At 36.5% G+C, this 19,070-nt stretch overlaps 2 protein-coding genes across 2 annotated transcripts in view; one reads left to right on the top strand and one right to left on the bottom strand.

The window, feature by feature from the left end:
* LOC124540644 overlaps window positions 1-10,087 on the top strand; it is a 36,374-nt gene extending 26,287 nt beyond the window's left edge. Inside the window, exon 5 of the mRNA XM_047118311.1 lies at window positions 9,816-10,087. Coding sequence (XP_046974267.1) covers window positions 9,816-10,087 — 272 coding nt within the window. The remainder of the gene's footprint in view (window positions 1-9,815) is intronic.
* LOC124540776 (sex peptide receptor) overlaps window positions 1-18,643 on the bottom strand; it is a 221,813-nt gene extending 203,170 nt beyond the window's left edge. Inside the window, exon 1 of the mRNA XM_047118485.1 lies at window positions 18,599-18,643. The gene's annotated coding sequence lies outside the window, so the exon portion shown is untranslated. The remainder of the gene's footprint in view (window positions 1-18,598) is intronic.
* Window positions 18,644-19,070: the final 427 nt, after the last annotated feature.

The raw sequence follows: 19,070 nt of genomic DNA, 5'->3' as shown, positions 1-19,070 counted from the left end.
GAATTAAATTAAATGTTAATCTATAAAGCGCAATGCCAGCTAACACAAGAATCACTAATTTTTTTAGAAATTTGTACATTGACGTTGCAAGAAATATGGAACATTCCTTAAAACCTCCATGCGCTTCCAACCTTTGGAACGTTTTGCGTCCGTTGTTACCAGTCACACTGACTTACTAACCCTATAAACCTAACCAAAACAGTAACGATGGTAAAATATTTAAGGAGTGTTTTACCAATTGGGAGTGCACGTAATCCTACCACCAAGTTCATATTAAAATATTATACTTGATACCTACATTTTCGTGAACAATTTCGTGAGGAAACCTGCATATCGGATGATGTTCTGGTACATTAGAGAGTAATGAGTGTATCGACCCGCATCGGAGCAGCGTCGTGGAATGAACTTTATGTTAACTCCTTAAGTGCAAAAGGAAATAAAGTTGACGATTATTATTTAAATCCAAAATAGCTGACTATTAAAAATAGGACTGTTTAATTTCATCAAATCTTGACGTAATATTTTATATGTATTTTTATGGAAAGTATTTTAATTTAAAATTGATGGCGATAATTATTGATCAGCAGTGAGTGATTTCACGATTTCAACACAGATTTTAACTGAGTTATCTTATATTATAAATGTAAAGGTAACTTCGCCCTCTCTGTTCCTCTATCAAAGCTAGACTGCTGAACTAAATTTGGTAAAATTTGGAAAATAGCAGTCTGGATTCCGAGGAAGAACGTATAACTTATTATGCCCAACTGACAATCAAACCTAAGCTTTAAAAGAAAACCTGGATTCAATACATTTTAACAAAGGATTAAAAAAAGTACATAAGTGTATTCTTTTCATAAAACCATCCAAGTTTTCAGAGATTATTTATTTGACGTCAAAATTGTTCTATTTAATCAGGAAATGTCGTGTCCGTCCTCAATTACGGCGTTCAATGTGAGTCGCGTAGAGTACTTTGACGTTTCGTCGATCCAGTTTGATTACGAAAATACTTTTTAAATAAACCTTTATGTAACGAAAAACAATCTATAATATTCTGGCTCAACGTTGTTCAAGCTCAGTTTTTGTAGATAATACATGGAAAATATACTAAAGGAACGCTGATAATTTTAGAAGTTTCTTAAATAATGACTTATTTTCAAAGCGATTTTAGGCAATACAGGATCAATCCTTATCCAATTAATTACTATTAATACATTGAGCATTTAATATAATAGGTTGGGGAAAAAGTTTCTTCGTATTTAATATGAAAATTCAAAAAGTTTTTTTTTATAGTTTATTTACATTTGACTAAAGTATGTAGGTACCATTTTGTTCCATAACTTTTTGCCATCTTGTTGGTAGTGACATGATCCCATTGCTGTAAAAATTTTGGGGCTTCTGATCGCAAAACTGCGACAAGTGGTTTTGGCAGTCCTCTCGTGATGTTAACCTGACACTGCCTAAGGAATTCTGCAGAGACCGAAACAGATGAAAATCTGAAGGTGCAAGGTCAGGACTATACGGCGGATGCATTAATACCTCCCAGCCAAACTCTCGTAATTTTTGTTGAGTGGCTAAAGATGTGTGAGGTCTAGCGTTGTCATGGTGAAAAACCACACCCCTTCTGTTGATCAATTCTGGCCGCTTTCTCTCAATTTCTTGCTTCAATCTCATCAATTGTTCGCAATATAGTTCTGAATCGATGGTCCTGCCGGGCGGTAACAGCTCATAATGAATGATGCCCTTCCAATCCCACCATACACACAGCATTACCTTGTTGCGAGTTAATCCGGGTTTTGCCACAGTCTGTGAAGCTTGACCGGCCTTTGACCACGATCTTTTTCGCACGTTCTTGTCGTATGTGATCCACTTTTCATCACCAGTTATCAGCTTCTTCAAAAATGGTTCGGTTTCATTACGTCGTAATAAAGAATCACAAATGAGTACACGGTTCATTAGGTTTCTTTCAGTGAGTTCATGAGTCACCCATATATCGAGCTTTTTTGTGTACCCAGCTTTATTCAAATGAGTCAAAACCGTTTTGTGGTCAATTACCAGTTCTTCAGCTACATCGTAACTACTAATATGCCAATCTTGCTCCACTTTTTCAAAAATGGCATCATTTTTGTCCGTAACAGGGCGACCAGAGCGAGATGCATCTTTGATATCAAAATTTCCGACTTGAAAACGCTTAAACCCAACTTGCACTACTCTCACAGATACTGCATTAGGTCCATAAACATCACAAATTTTTTTCGCGGTTTGAGTTGCATTTTTACCTTTTTTATAGTAAAATTTTAAAATGTATCGAATTTCTTCTTTAGATTCACTCATTTTAACAACAACAAAAACAAATGAAAATCACACAAATTCCTAATTTGAATTTGGAAGTGCCTTCTTTAAAATTAAAACTTTTTAATGATACCAAAACCAGCCAGATACAAATGGTATAGCCAAAGATATTTTATTACAAGTTCATACATACTATATGCGAAAAGACTTTTTCCCCAACCTAATAGATCAATATGACACTTTACTTCATGCAATTTAAATATCCATCCACATATCATAAATAAATAATTCCGAAGGAATTATGGATTTAAAACGCAGAGACATGATAGTTTGTATTGTCTAAGGACTGAAAAACTTGAACCTTGAAAGACATTCTGTAATGTATTTAGTATCAGATTTGTACCCGTGCGTCGTAGTTGCTGATGATCTAATGGTTTTTGGTAATACTTTCTAGTTTCATACTATTCAGAGCACAATATTTTCATACTATTTTATCATCAAAATCATTGATTCACGAGGATCATCGTTTACAAATCACGTTTCGTTAATGTCATGTCAGCTCTTCATTTGTGTGTCAACACAAAATGATGCCACATAACCCACCAGTTCACATTATTGAAATCAGTCAGACCATTAAGGGGTGTTTATCATACCTTAAATCAAAGTTCAATTCACCATATATCCTAAATTCATTACCACGAACTAAAATAATCCGTATCGCTGTATTTGTATTTGATAAGCCCTGTATTTAACTGAGAGCACGTTCCCGCTGACCTTGATCACGGTTTGTTCCGCGAATTACTGCAACCGAAGGGTATGGTCACAATTACGTTAATAAATAAAACACAATGATTAACTGCCTTTAATTCCACTGTTTGTGATATACTACCATCTCGCCGTGACTTTACACGCGTAGTTTGTTTGAAATGTGGGTGAGCTAGTGTAACTACAGCAACCAGTGACATAATATCTTAGTGACCATGGTTAATCACGTTTTGACAATTTAAGGAATGGATAAAAACTTAAAAGGTACCAATGTTTAAAACTAGTGGTGACCACTCACTATAGGGAAAAGAAGTACGGAAATGTCTAGGAACACGAAAACAACGAATTCTATCACAATATATTGTATATTAAATAATAGACATACGGATATAAATTTGTTATTAAAAATCTCATTGAAACGAAAACAATAACAGAAAATTAGTTTAATAAAATTCTCATATAAAAAAAGAGTGCGAAAAAGAGTTTTCTGATTCTTTACATGACAATTTTTTCCAGCTTACTCAACAGTGAGCTGCTTGAAATAACTTTATTTTACAAAAAAAAAACATCAATTTATTTCGCTTAGGTCCAAATATAAACATTTTCTTTTTTTGGCATATGGGCCACCAGGTGGTAAGTGGTCACTAACACCCATAGACAATGACGCTGTAAGAAATGTTAACTATTCCTTACATCGTCAATGTGCCATCAACCTTGGGAACTAATATGTTATGTCCCTTGTGCGTAGCTACACTGGCTCACTCAAAGATACATCATTCTAAAATAAAAATAAAAACATCTTATGCCACTAACCTCTGATATGGTCGGACATTAATATCAAATCTAAAGACCCTTAGCAATGGCACAAGATATTCAAATCCAATGACGCAAACGTCAAAGGCGTAAAACAAAAGCATTCGCCATAATTTCAATTGGATGCCCCCGTTTCCAAACTCATAAAATCGAGGATCGAATCTAACTTGCAGATCGCCAGTTATCATTTCTATTTCCTATCCCTTATCATTCCTCTGTCAAACGCAATTTCACGTATGAGGTAGTTTCCACATGATATTCCATTTAAAATGTAGTTATGGAATATAAAAAGATATTCGATATTAGATTTTCCAGTGATTCCGTTGGTAAAATACGTTTTATTTATTTACTAGTTTTCGAGCTCAGTTTCGCTTGCCTGTGAAGCGCCAGTCGGGTTTTATGTGTATTATTATATTTTATATATAGTTTGTCAAAAATATTGTACCCCTTCCCAGATTGCCTGGAACTGCTTTAGCGATAAGGCACTTGCATTCATGTAAATGTTAATCCTTATACTGTAGCGTTCAGTGTAGCTCACCTGATTGCAAGTGGCTACCACCATCCATCGGCATCTGCAACACTGGGGAGCTTGCAGCTGTGTTGCCGGCCTTTAAGGAAGGAGTAGGCCCTTTCCTTGAAGGTTCCCAAGTCGTATCGGTTCGGAAAAACCGTCGGCGAAAGCTGGTTCCTCAGAGCAATTGAATATTATTGGACATATACTAGTGAAACGTAGATGCAGTATCTATTCTCTCTCTATTAACAGTCTTTACATCAGACGAAACAGCACGACACGACCGGAAAGAGTTGAATAGCTGTACCAATGCCATATGCTTTTCCACATACTTCCAATTTCCACTCTAGGCTGTTATTGAAATTATGTAATAGAAATACCCAATTTTTAACAACCTTATCTAGAATTGAACCTTGGATCAAAGGGAGTAATATCAAACCACTAGACCAGAGACGAGAATATAAATCCAAGATGTCACATATTATGATTAGATTTCACGATGACGTAATAACTAGACAATAACCAATATTCGACGTCCACAAGTTAAAAGCAGCTAACCTCGCCGGATCATAAGCAACGTAACTCGACGCTGTTTTACGAGAATAATATTGGAATTTACGATCTCCTGCGGCCCGTAAAAGTATATTAAAACCGTTCTTCTCACATAAATAAAGTTAAGAACTATAAGTAATAAACTTTGACGTGTTTCCTTGTCACTTGTGAGTCTTATTAAAGTTGGAACTCAATACTTATGACTTTTCAAATACTTTAAAATCTTTTTAATATTTATACGATATATACGTATTCAAAAAGGCTGTTTATTTGGACTGCTATTGGCTCAACGTGAAGCCAATTTTTATTGTCTTATAATTTAGATGCTAATGTTTTGGAAATCTTAACAGAAGAAATCTTGACAATATTTCAAATTTTAGTAGTACTTTTTTGAAATGTAAAATACATTTAAGTAGATACACAAAATTGTTCCTTAAGTGGTCATCTTCGCTCATAGACAAAGTTACTGCAAGTTGGAATTTAAGACAGATAATAAACATAGGAATCTGGAATTGATTTGAGCTTATTGGGGCTTTGTGCAAACCCACTTGGCTTGGTACCATTCATAACTGACTTCACTGCAAACTAGTGTTAATTAGTATTATTATATTCTGATTTGACGTCAAATTGAAAATATATATTTACAATGACCAATTCGATAAAATAACAGCTTCCAAGCAGGATATATTAATTTAAATACTTGTATTAACTAACGGGACTGTATTTGTTGAAAAAGAGTAACTACTGAGTTTCTTGCCGGTTCTTCTCGATAGAATCTACTTTCCGAACCGGGAGTAGCTTCACTTAATTGTTAAATCACGATTCAAAAGTGCTTGTAGAAGCCCACTTGAATAAACATTATTTTGATTTAGATTTTTCAAAAAAAAAAAAAACTATATGGCGATACTCACAATAGTTTTCACTTTCACGTGTAACACAAACATAAGCCATGTTAGCCAGTAATTGGTTTCACAAAGGACTTCATCACGAAATGTCAATATTTATAAACTCCTATAGGCCAGATGTGAATATTGAACTATTCTGACGGAACAAATTCGCAGAACACAACCGTGAAATAGAAAGTGATAAGTACACTGGACATTGATTAATTCATTTATATCATTGAATTATACTGATTATTGTTTATTTATTTTTATTTCACTTTTTGTTTTGTTTTAAAATTGGAGTGTCTGTTTGTAATATTAAAAAAGCCCTCCTTTACTCAATACATATGTATTTATACACGGTACATATACCATAATTACATTTTTTGCCGGTCTGTCTGTCTGTTTGTTCCGACTAATCTCTGGAACGGCTAGACCGATTTTGACGGGATTTTCACCAGCAGATAACTGATATAATAGGGAGTAACTCAGGCTACAATAATATATGTTTTTGTTATATTCAAACGCGTACAAGGTCGCGGGCACAGCTAGTATTATTATAGAATTCTTTATGGGATCGTATATCGTCCGAGCTCTTGGATAGACATACGAAATTGTAACCGGAAGTTGGTACCCTTAAGACAGGCTTATCTAGTATAAGACCACTGGTGTTTGGTGACTATGTTAATTTTTCATGTCAGTAAATTTATTTTTATTTTTTAATTATTGGTAATGCTTCATAATTTGCCATATAATTTACTTTTTGATATTAAACTCATAATTATTTATATTAGGAGAATTAGTGTGACTTTCCGAACGCCACGCGTCAAGCTGACAGATGGCTTTTAAAATTCTTTCTCTTTTTGGCGGGAGGCGGCGCGAAATACGGTCAGGCGTATCATTGTTTTACTGTTTTGTAATATTATTAGAAGACCAGAAATTGATTGAAGTATTTTGTTGTTAATGATTAATATTTTATATCCTTGCAATAAATTTGTTATAAAAGTAATTTTGTTTTGTTAATAATATCAATTGTGTTCTAGAGTGGAGACCGCGTCTCGGCAAACGTAGTGTAGGACGTCCTCGGGCACGGTGAAGTGACGACTTACGCAAGGCGGCTGGCAGGAGCTGGATGCGAGTAGCCCAAGAATGATCTCAGTGGCGTGCAATGGAAGAGGCCTATGTCCAGCAGTGGACGGAAAGGGGCTGATGGATTGGATTGGATTGGAATTATATCATATAAATCATTATGAGTTTTTTATGTAAGATATGTGTAGTATGATCTTATATTTAAATGCAATAAATTTTCGCTTATAAAACTTCTTTCAACTAAGTTTGTCTATGAGAGATTGCTATTCGCGAGTCACTTGTTTTTGTTACTTTATCTGTTATTCATATGTCGTACAATACAATATAATAATAGGATTTACATAAGGATTATTAACATTGGTTTCTTAAATACATACAAACTAACCCGCCCGGCTTGGCACGGGTGCAATGATATGACATCACAGTAGAAACTTCTAAAATTAAAAGTGTTTCTTTAAGAAATTGTCCATATATTATATATAAATCTTCTTCTCGAATCACTCTATCTTTAATTACATCAAAACCCGTTACGTAGTTTTAAAGATTTAAGGATACATAGGGATATGGGGATGGAAAAAGACTTTGTTTTATATTATGTAATGATATGAATTATAAATCGTCGTGGAATAGTGGCATTTGCTAGCAACATTTCCCCGTTGAAAAGCAATCCTGATCATCTGGATCAAATAGAACCATCCCTCCTTTCACAAGAGAAGGTAATAAGATATTACTATAATAATATTATCATTATATAATGTTATTAATTAAACTTTATAAAAAACCCGTCAACAAATAATTTCTCATAACCACCTATAATTATTCGTGGTAGTAACGAAAACTCGAACTGTATTATCCAGCGTTAAATCCCAAATATAACTCTATTGTACGTTAAATCATAAACAGATCCAACAGGATATCATATTTAATTATCGCTAAACATTGGCAAGCTGTGATTTCTGAAGCCGACTTCGTGTGAGCTGAAATAATATTACGAATCGTGGAAATAATTTACGTTAACTATACCAATGAATCGACTCGTATCAGTCTATCAAAATAATGAGACGTGTATCCAATCTATAATAAACTGAGATCAATATTGTACGGATTATTTGTAACATACGTACAAATTAGATTGAACTCGTGCATCTTAACCGATGATTTCGTTTCAAACCCAGGCAAGCACCACTATATATATGTGCTTAATTTGTCTTTATAATTCATCTCATGCGCGGCGGTGAAGGAAAACATCGTGAGGAAACCTGCATGTGTCTAATTTCATCAAAATTGCAAACATGTGCATTCCATCAACCCGCATTGGAACAGCGTGGTTGAATATGTTCCAAACCCTCTTCTCAATGGGAGAGGAGGCCTTAATCCCACCAGTGGGAAATTTACAAGCTGTTAGCGTACTTTATTTTACGTACAAATAAACACACAGTAACTAATTTGTCTGGATAGATTGAACTTACAAGACTAAAAACATAGTTGACTAAATCCGATTAAATTATCAATATATATAAAACTGTTCCGTTACTGAGTGACTGACAGACAAGGCACAGCTTAAACCACTAGACCTAGAGACTTGAAATTTGACACACGTATGCCTTGAGTGTCCTAGAGGTGTAATAAGAAGGGATTTTTCAAAATTCCCACGGGATAGTAAATAAATGGGATTTATATTTTCGAACCAAAGTAGCTCTATCTCTATAATTATTAGAGGTTTCAAATTTAGCATGCATAGTAGATTATAACAACAACTAAAAACTATTTTTAGAATATTTTAGAATTCCCAAGGGATTGGGAATAAACGGGACTTGTATGTTATAAGATTTTTCGTATTTTTTCTCAATGGAGTTTCGTCGTTTGTGGGTCTGAACTCTTTCTCTCTGTGGATTGTGGTGAGCAATGTCATCCAACTTTAAAAATATCCATTAAAAGTTGTGTTAACTTTTACCATTGATATTAATATCAAGCAGATTCACTAACATCCATTTGTATATTAGCGAGTGTGGTACAACCATAAACACAAATAAACATGAATCACTTCAGAAAATGTCAAACAGTATTACAGGGGTCGACTATATTTGCCTAACTTTAAGCATGTGTGAGAGAGATGGGTATATTCCATACCCACTTTCAGTTTTCCAAAACTATACCATATACAGCATTCATATCCTCACATTTAATCGTAAAAAACTTTTTCTTTTTATATTCGTTCGAGGCGAGTAATTAATGCATTATATATACTAGTAGTTGCCCGAGGTTTCGATCGAGTTTTAGGGTATTAATTATAAATAAATAAATAGGAGACAACATCACATACATTACTTTGATCCCAATGTAAGTAGCTAAAGCACTTGTGTTATAGAATATCAGAAGTAACGAAGGTACCACAAACTCCCAGACCCAAGACAACATAGAAAACTAATGATAATCTACATTGACTCGGCCGGTAATCGAACCCGGGACTTCGGAGTTAGAGAGAGAGAGAGTTATTAGATTCAGCGGTTTAGTCGTGAAAGAGTCAAAGGCAGATACAGAGTTACTTTCACATTTATAATATTCATAAAGATATTTTTTTTCTCGCTGGAAAAACGCTCTACGCGCTTCCCCCACGTGATGGAAAGTGGGGGGGGGGTGTGGGACTCCCTGGAGCCCTGGACGCCTAGTGCGCCTCCGTTTTGGATATGGAGACCCTCAAGCCCAGTATTCCCATGCGGTCCACGGTGAGAGCCGTTCCGACTTCGGCAAGGCGAGCCGCCTCCTGGAAGTCCCGCCCAATCGCCGTGACGAGGGTGTCGTTAGCGTAACACAACACCCCCATCCCGGGAAGGACGGGAGCCCGCAGGAGCCAGTCGAAACCGACGTTCCACAGAATTGGGCTGAGAATCGACCCCTGTGGAACGCCACAGCCCACCCGATACCGGACGAGCCTCCCATCGACCCCCGCCCAGAGGATTTCCCTGTCTTGGAGGTACGCCTCCAGCAGTCTCCTGAGATAGGATGGCACCCCATGATATCGGAGTGCCTCCCGTATTGTCTCAAAGGGAAGACTGTTGAAGGCGTTCGCCACATCGAGCGACACTGCCAGGACGACTTGTCCCCGGGCCACCGCCTCCGTCGTCCGAGTCTTCAGGGCATCGACCGTCGACCGGCCTGCCCTGAACCCGTACTGAGCCTCTGAAAGACCCGGACCGACTTCCTCGAGGTGTTGAACGAGACGGGCTGCGAGGATCTTCTCGAAGAGTTTTCCCGTCTCGTTCAGCAGCACAATTGGCCTGTATGCCGAAGAAGAGTCCATCGGCCGACCTTCCTTCGGCAACAGCACCAATTTTCCTTCCTTCCAAGGCTTCGGAAACTGCCCGCTGCGCAGACATTCGTCGAACAGCTCCCGAAGCCTTGCGTCTAGATATTCCAGGGCGACGCACAGAACAGGCCCTGGAACCCTGGAGCCCTCAAGCGGCTGAGGGCCATCTCCATCTCCCGCTCCGTGATTAGTGGTGGAGCCACTGCTGTTTCAATCACGGAGCGAGAGGCCATCTGCGTAGGGACATGCTCGCCTGGATGGGGGAAGAGTTCTCCGACCAGGCGCAGGAGGAGTTCCGGCGGCAGCGTCTCGGTGACGGGGGCACCTTGGGTGCGGAACTTCCCACGCACACCGCGGTACGGGCGCCCCCACGGGTCTCGGTTGAGACCCTCCAGAAGCTCCTCCCTGGCCTTCTCCTTAGCCTTCCTTATCGCCAGCTGCAGATCTTTTTTCAGCTGGCGATATGAGTCCAGCATCTGACCCTCCAGAACCGTGTCGAGGCCGTTGCGCCTTCGACAACGGACGTAGGCCCTACGCGCCCGGCAGCAAGTCGCCCTAAGGACAGCGATTTCAGGCGACCACCAATAGACATGCCGGCGCGGTAACCTGCGCCGGGTCCGAGGCATGGCCGCATCGCAGATTTTCTTGAGCGAACTGCGCATGCGGCCCGCCAGCTCGTCTGAGCTGTCACCCTCCCTCCTCCCTGCGGAACCCCACCGCTGCACAATGGCGGCCTCCTTGACCATATCTCGGTCGACTTGACCGAGTGACCACCTCGGCAGCGTGGTCGACACCCTCTGTGGTTCCGCCGGCCTGCGCGAGGTGGAGATCTCGAATCGGATATAACGAAATAAAGATATACACCAATATATCATCAAACAATTTTTTTTGTAGCTTTTGTGATGCTTTTGCTTGAAAAAATGGGAACAAAAAATAATTATGATTTTGGTCTGTGTTTGAAAACTGAGACCGGAAGAGCACTCGTACGAACTCATGCTATGAGCATTGTAGTTCCAAAAGTCGTGTAGCTGTATACTAAAATAGAAAACAATAAAAATGAATTCTGAATTGAGTAAATAAATTTAATGATACTTCTGTCAAAAAAATCAATTAAAATTCAAGTAGGCTTTTAAGCAAGGCAAGGCAAGCACTGAATAGTCATTTAACAACTTTTTCTTTATATATTAAGTGAATCTACCACCGGTTCGGAAAGTAGATTCTACAGAAAAGAACCGGCAAGAAACCCAGTAGTTACTTTTTAACTATATACATATGTAGGGACTTATGTAATTTATCCTGCCTGGAAGTCCACAAGTATTAATTCCACACTATTTTAACGTCTCAGTAATCTTGTATTGAATATTATGCCTTATTTACCAACGCATTTTTTACAAATGATTTAAATTTATGAAACGGCAAAATTAAAAATGTCCGTGTAATGGAATGTATTTCATAAATAATGATTATGAAGTAATTTCATTGGTGGAAAAGGGTAAGACTGTTTAAACAACAATATTGTCATTTCAAATGTATCGTCTATACACCGACCACTCACTCTTGATACTTAAACACAGTACACAATACAATCTTGTAGCTCGATGTTGGCGGAATGTACTCCAATTTGTGATGCAAATAACCAAATTAAGCGTGTTTGTGAATAGTAAACACTAGCTACCACAAATCGTAAACAATACTACATGTATATATCCCACATACACAACATTTTGATACTTCAAATTAGTTTAACATTTGTCGTTTCAATACGACACAAATCTCAAGATTTACTCTTACTGTGTTTCTAATATACATAATCTCTCAAAGTTGACTATAAAAATCTCAATTTAAAACTATCTACATAAATATTAACGACTACTTCTCGCCCGCGTCGCATTTAGTTTGGTTGTGATGTGTTCGGCAAAAAAGTAGCCCATGACCGTGCCTGTGCGAGCTTCTATAACTGCACCCTATTTAAGCAGACCAGTCTCACTCACTAAAACTTAAATGCAGGTTCACTACTGCAAATGCGTTGCACATTAACGATAAACACTAAACACAAATACGCTCGTGCGCTGCCATAAAAAATGAGCGCGATGTATGTTTTAAATGATACTAGCATGTAAGTACGTTTGTATTGGAATTGAGTACTAGGGGCTCAGCGGAATCTTAACAAGAGCAAAACGAAAAAACAATAGTCCTGCCTAGTCTGTCTATTCTTGCGCCCCCGAGTCCACGCCCTGTGCCTGGGCACCGGTGGCACCGCCCTATTTACGCCACTGGCCTATATCGTTGGAGTTCAAATTTTTTTCACACCAAATTTCATCAAATTCGGGTCAGCGGTTTGATTGTGAAAACAGTCAGACAGAATTGACTTCCATTTTTTATAGAAAGAAAGAAATAGCCTGTAAAGGCTTCAATACTGATCGAATGTCTTTTCTCCCTTTGAGAATGAAGCTTAGAGCTAATATATCACGCTGTTCCAATACGGGTAGGTTTCGTTGATACACAAGTGGCAGGATTTCATTGAAATTAGACAGATGCAGGTTACCTCACGATGTTTTCCTTTACCGAACATGAGATGAAATGTAAACACAAATTAAATGGAAATCGAATGGTGCTTGTTTGGGTTGATCTCGCTGTCTTTGATTGAGATACACGAGTTTTAATTACACGATCTCGCTCTCATTTAAAAAAAGAACAAGATATGATCATATACGTATTTAAAATAACACACACACACATATATATATATACCACTAGCTGTGCTCGGGACTTTGTACGTTATGTAGTTAGCGTTTGAAATAATATAACTGCAACCTAAGTTACACCTTATTAAATCGGGTATCTGCCAGTGAAAGTCCCATCAAAATTGGTCCAGCCGTTCCAGAGATTAGCCGGAACAAACAGACAAATATTGTAATAAAAAATATTTTGGTATATGTACCGTGTATACATACATATGCATTCAGTAAAAAAGGCCTATTTTAATATTACAAATAGACACTCCAATTTTATTATATGTATAGATGAAAAACATTAAGATTCCATTCCATTCACTAAACTCATAAGAGTCATAAGAAGATCGTCGTGGATAAAATATTTTTATCACAAATAAGTTTTGAAGAATTTACTTAAATAAAAAAAATCCATGACATTAAAAAGGGCAAAGAATTTCCACTGCCTATTTATATAGTTAGTTATAAACGTAAAAGTAACTTTGTCCGTCTGTCACGAACAAACCGCTGAACCGAATTCGATGAAATTTGGTATTAAGCATACTTGAAGTCCAAGAATAGGCTACTTTTCACTCATGGCAAACAACTCTGAAACTCGAGCGACGCCACGGGCGTCTACTAGTTATGAAATAAAGTCCTCCCGCCACATATGTACTTTATTAAAATTAAATACTACCAAACGTAGTAGTAGTACGGTTTTCATTAATAGATGTAGTGATTACTGAGAAAGGTTTAGGTGTAAAATCCATTAGTATGTGTAAATTGGCTGAGATGTAAAGGCGCCGCCCAGTCATATCTCATGACGACATCCGTGGTCGAGTATTGTGTACGTCGGTTCGATTCCCGGCCGAGACCATGTAGAACAAGTTATTTGGTTTTCTATGTTGTCTTGGATCTGTTGTTTGTTGGACCGTCGTTACTTCTGATTTTCTATAACACAATGCTTTAGCTACTTACATTGGGATCAGAGTAATGTATGTGATGTTGTCCAATTTATATCTATTATTTCAAAAAAAAAGAAACCATGTTATATATTATGGTATAAACTTTTTATGTATGGTCTTTGAAAAGCCGAGTCTGGAAGCTAGATTTAAAATAAAATAGAAAAAGTATACCTTAAAACGTAGACCTCGTAATTAGAATTAAATTTTGATCTGAATTCACTGTTAAATTGCCCGGAAAACCTGCGAAGTATTCTTGACTACAAATGACCTAAATTATTGGGGATTTAAAAGGTTAATTTCCTTTGGGGGTTTCAATTTTATACAAATTGCTAATAACAAGGAATTGTATAGTATATACAATTTTGTGTCTAAAAATGTAAAAGAAATTTTGGACAGAAAATTCACCTTTACAACACGTACCAATCAATCAATCAAAATGACGTATCTGCCAGATACAGGGTGCCAATTATAAGTTATAACAACTCAGAGACACCCTATACCTCATTTTTTATTAAAAATAGATAGGCAGATTGGTAAATGGGCCACCTGATGCTAAGTCGCCAACGACAGTGCCTAGCGCCATTGGCACAGCAAGCAATATAACCTCTTAAATTACCCATACGCCGCCAATCTTGGGAACTAAATTGGTGACAATTGGTCACAATGCCATGATCTTCAAACTATATATTGTTATTTACACTACTGAGTTTATTGCTGCTTGACAGTAGTATTTAAGTAGGTAGTACCTACACCGAAGGGCTTGCACTAACACATTAACAAAAATTCTATGTCGTATTAGATTCAAAAGATCGAGTCACCAAAGAAGAACAATAAGATGAGCTAAGAATTAATTAATTAAGCGGTCTTCTAAGTAAGAATTTACTTTTGCGTTACTTTGTAATAGTTAGAGCTTTTTCCGTCATCTTGATATTTAATTTTATTCTTTTTAATATACATCCTCTGCATCTTTGCTTGCATTTTAGGGGTTAGCCGTCAGTTTTTGACATTAAAAAGTAACAAACAACATTTCTGGAAGTTTATGCTGACTGTATACCATATGGACTTTGGATTAGTGCTTTGTCTGCGAAAGAACGACGGACCGACAGTCAGACGGAGTTATATTAGTGAGTTAAGAACAATTCTTCGTCTCCTTGTGTCAGAGTCTTAACCAAAGTCATCATAATGAGATGAATAGTTTAATAATTCATGTAGAACAAATAGGTTATAAATATTAGTGACAAGAAAATCTCTTTTGTAAAAAGAATCATTTCAACATTATTTATGTTTTGTAATAAAAATATTTATCTAAGTAATAAGTGCAAGAAAATCATTTAAGATATCTTTGCACGTTTTCGTTCGCACATCAAAGATACCCCTCGGGAAATTTGATCACGATTGGTAATAAAATGAAGCCATATGATGTTCAACATTGCCTAAAACATGTATCTAATATATCTTTGTACTCTTGACTCATTGGACTAGCTTATAACGTCACGAGTCCCAAGGTCGTTGATACTTCGGGGGCCAAAAGGCTATTAAAATGCTGCCATTGAACAATTTTCTGTCTGTCCCTGGATTCAAGACTCCCAGTATACTCTTACAGGATGACATATAAAAAATAAATATAAGCGTAGTTTGGTACTAAATATTTTTTGCTGCGTGTTCAATATATTCATCGTTCATGGTTCACAAGGGATTTGAGTTCTGACTGTGACGTCACGTCTGCCCACATCATGCTCGTGCTAAGAATGTATTTGATCCAAAGATTATCTTTTTTATTAAGAAGATACTTTGCCTATTCTTTTACTGACTAACGCAGTCAGTGGCCATGTACGGAGCATCAAAATTTATCACTGAAAATATTTTGCCAGTGATACCCTTTGTAATATTAGTCGGTGTCGGAACGATCGAGGGGGCTCATACTTTTACACATAGAATATTTCTATTACAACTGAGGCGCTTTGCTCTTACTACTAACCACTGAACGGATATTTATGTGGCTTTCCCTAATAGACAAAGAGATTCACAAGGAAGGTTGTAATAGAACAACATAAGTTGTAATAGAACAACATTTGCTAAACATATCGCAAACATTTTTTGGGGGTTCCCGATAACTTAAACTCAAACTTTTCATCATACCCATACGTGTGGGTTTATTTATGGATAGTTCTTCAAAAACGATAATGAGATTTCTTATATTATTTTCTTATCTGAATAGTTTGCGCTGAAGATACTTCCAAAGTGGGGGTAATTGTGTACGGGTGGTGACCATTTTAAGTGGTCCATTTTCTGATCCGTTACATATTGCATAAAAAATGTCATACGCCTTTTGACATTCAAGCGATATTATAAATACATACATATAAATCTAATTCGCCATCGTTTTAGACGACAAATTGAATCTACAATATTTTCGCAACTTTCTGGCGCCCCTTCGTTAATATTTTCAGCGTGCGCTGGGAGATGTAAGGATGCCGTTTTAATTATTTTGCCAAACGAAGGATTTAATCGAGTTACGATATTTTTTTAAATATAATAATTTTTTTTTGTTAACATTATACAATATTTTTCATCAAACAAAACACGTTTATTTTCATACTAATTTGGACGGTTTTTTAACTGGATTATTGTGTATGAAGTAAAAATCACGCACATGAAAAATGTAGAATTTACATTTTAATATTTATTTACGTGACCAACGCAAAAACATTCGACGTGAAAATTTTGGGGTCTGTAGAAATTTTTAATACGTTCTATTTCAAGTTTACTTTGTAATTCGTATTCTTTATACTTATATTTTTTTTTTTTCTATGTTTCCTTGGGTCTAGGTGTTTGTGTTACCGTCGTTACTTCTATTTTCCAAAACACAAGTGCTTTAGCTACTTACAGGATCAGAGTAATGTATGTGATGATGTCCAATATATATTTATTTATTTTGCTCGTCCGAAGCACTTTTGTATACCTATTACTTTACTACTTTATTTTACATAAAATAAGTCGTCAAATCTTTACGTCATACCAGTTTCTTGGAAGATAGACAATCTATCTTCCAAGAAATTGGTACGTCACTGCTTCAAAAACATCAATATTTCAAGAACCATAGCATCTGAGATTGAAATTGTACTAGTAAATATGTCTAGATAACCCAACCTAAACATAATATCTTGGTCTTCTGTCGGGTGGGTACTAAGTTAATGGGGATTTTTATCCACTAAAATCACTGCAATGCTGGTCCTCGAGGGGTTAGAGAGGCTGCATGTATAGTGTCGACATAACGCATCCGCGGTCCCTCCTGAACCGAAACTAATCCTTCAAACAGACACAACGGCTGAATAACTTTTTTTTTAATTGGAATATATGTAGGTATATCCATAGAAACAAATGTGTGTATGTTTACTGGGAACGTTCCTTTATTAAATATTTGTCCTTATGCGTAACAAGAGCAGAAAATTTTGTATAATATAATAATATTATAAATGTGGAAGTAACTCTGCCTGTCTCTTTCATGGCCATACTGCTGAACCAAATTTGATGATTTTATTAATGAAGCAAACTTGAACTCCATGAAAGGCTACTTGCCTGACACATGACAACCAACACCCTAAACGCAACCGAATCCGCGGGCGACTACCAGCAAATAGAAATTTTTAATCATTTATATATTGATGCTATTTAATTTCAAATCTATTGAGTTGCTTATAACAAAGATAATCCATTTGATATCATAACCAGCTGTTATTGGAATCATATCGGAAAGTACCTTATCATTTACTACTTGAAATGCCAAGGATTCAATTATATCCCACCAAAAACATTAAATGTAAAAAATGCTAAGCCTCTCGCTGCAGTCTTTCCATCGTAAAAAGTTTTGAGATCTCATAATAGCCAAGTTCTATTCAAATTATTATGTAGTTAGAAATCAACATTTAGTAATTGTATCAATAGTTTTCTTTATATTATAATTATACTGACTGACTTGGCTGTGGCACTGCCGTGCCCCCAGATCGTATAATAAGTATTATTACTATTTAATAGAAAACGAACTTTACTCTGTGCTTCTATGACAATTGTACTGTTTATGAAACTTAGTCATATTTTTTATACATGTTCACTGTTTAAATAAACGAATATATGAAAAAGTCGAGTTTGTTCTGTAAAAATAATGCTTAGATAATATCATGCAAATTGCAAGTTACAACCCAGACAAGCGTTCTTCATGTAAATAATAGTTGTCTTGTGTAGTTGAGTTCATGAGAAGTTATGTTATGCTGAAGGTCATTTTGTTAAATGGATACCCACGACGCTGAACTATCTAGCTACCACTCATATAAAATATATGAAATAATCATGATTTATTTTCATTTTTCCCTAACTAATCACAGTGGATGAGAGTCTAATAAACTACCTGTATTAAAATGCATATATTTTAAGAATGATTAAATAGTACGAAATATATACAAATAGATAAATAAATTACTGATGTAGGTACAATAAGAAATTAAATTTTCCGAAAAATAACTAGAGCTTGTAAAATTAGTGAGAGGGCTGTTCGCATATCAGTCAGATGAACTGATGAGCTGAAGAAGCTGTTAGGATCTGCTTGAATGGAGAAGGAGGAAAACCGAAACTTTTCTCGATTCTCAGATTGGGCTTATTCCATTTGTACATTTTGAGTGATGTCGATGATGATAATAATCAAGAAATAATCTTACCTTATTAAAATCCAAGTAGTACTTCTCGTTCTCTGCGAAGAGTACCTGAAAATAAAAAATATAATTGTACTGAACCCTAAATATTCCGTTATTTTTAACCTACAAAGAAACGTGAAGCCTTAATTAACAGTCATTTCGAGTACATTGCAATACCGAAAGGCCATAACGCTCACGACCTACATAGCGAATGGTTTTTTTTTCAAACAATTTAAATGCCTGCGTGATATTTTAAAAATTAATCAATAAGGGATTCCTTGTACGTGCATGAACCGATGATTTCGGATTCAAATCCAGGCAAGCACCACTATATATATGTGTTTAATTTGTGTTTATAATTCATCTCGGCGGCGGTGAAGGAAAACATCGTGAGGTAACCTGTATGTGTCTAATTTCACAGGAATTCACCAACCCACATTGGAACAGCTTGGTGGAATATGTTCCACACCCTCCTCTTAATGGGAAAGGAGGCCTT

Source organism: Vanessa cardui, chromosome 26 (genome assembly GCF_905220365.1).
Source record: "Vanessa cardui chromosome 26, ilVanCard2.1, whole genome shotgun sequence".
Taxonomy (NCBI): domain Eukaryota; kingdom Metazoa; phylum Arthropoda; class Insecta; order Lepidoptera; family Nymphalidae; genus Vanessa; species Vanessa cardui.
This window is presented reverse-complemented; position numbering and strand designations above follow the sequence as displayed.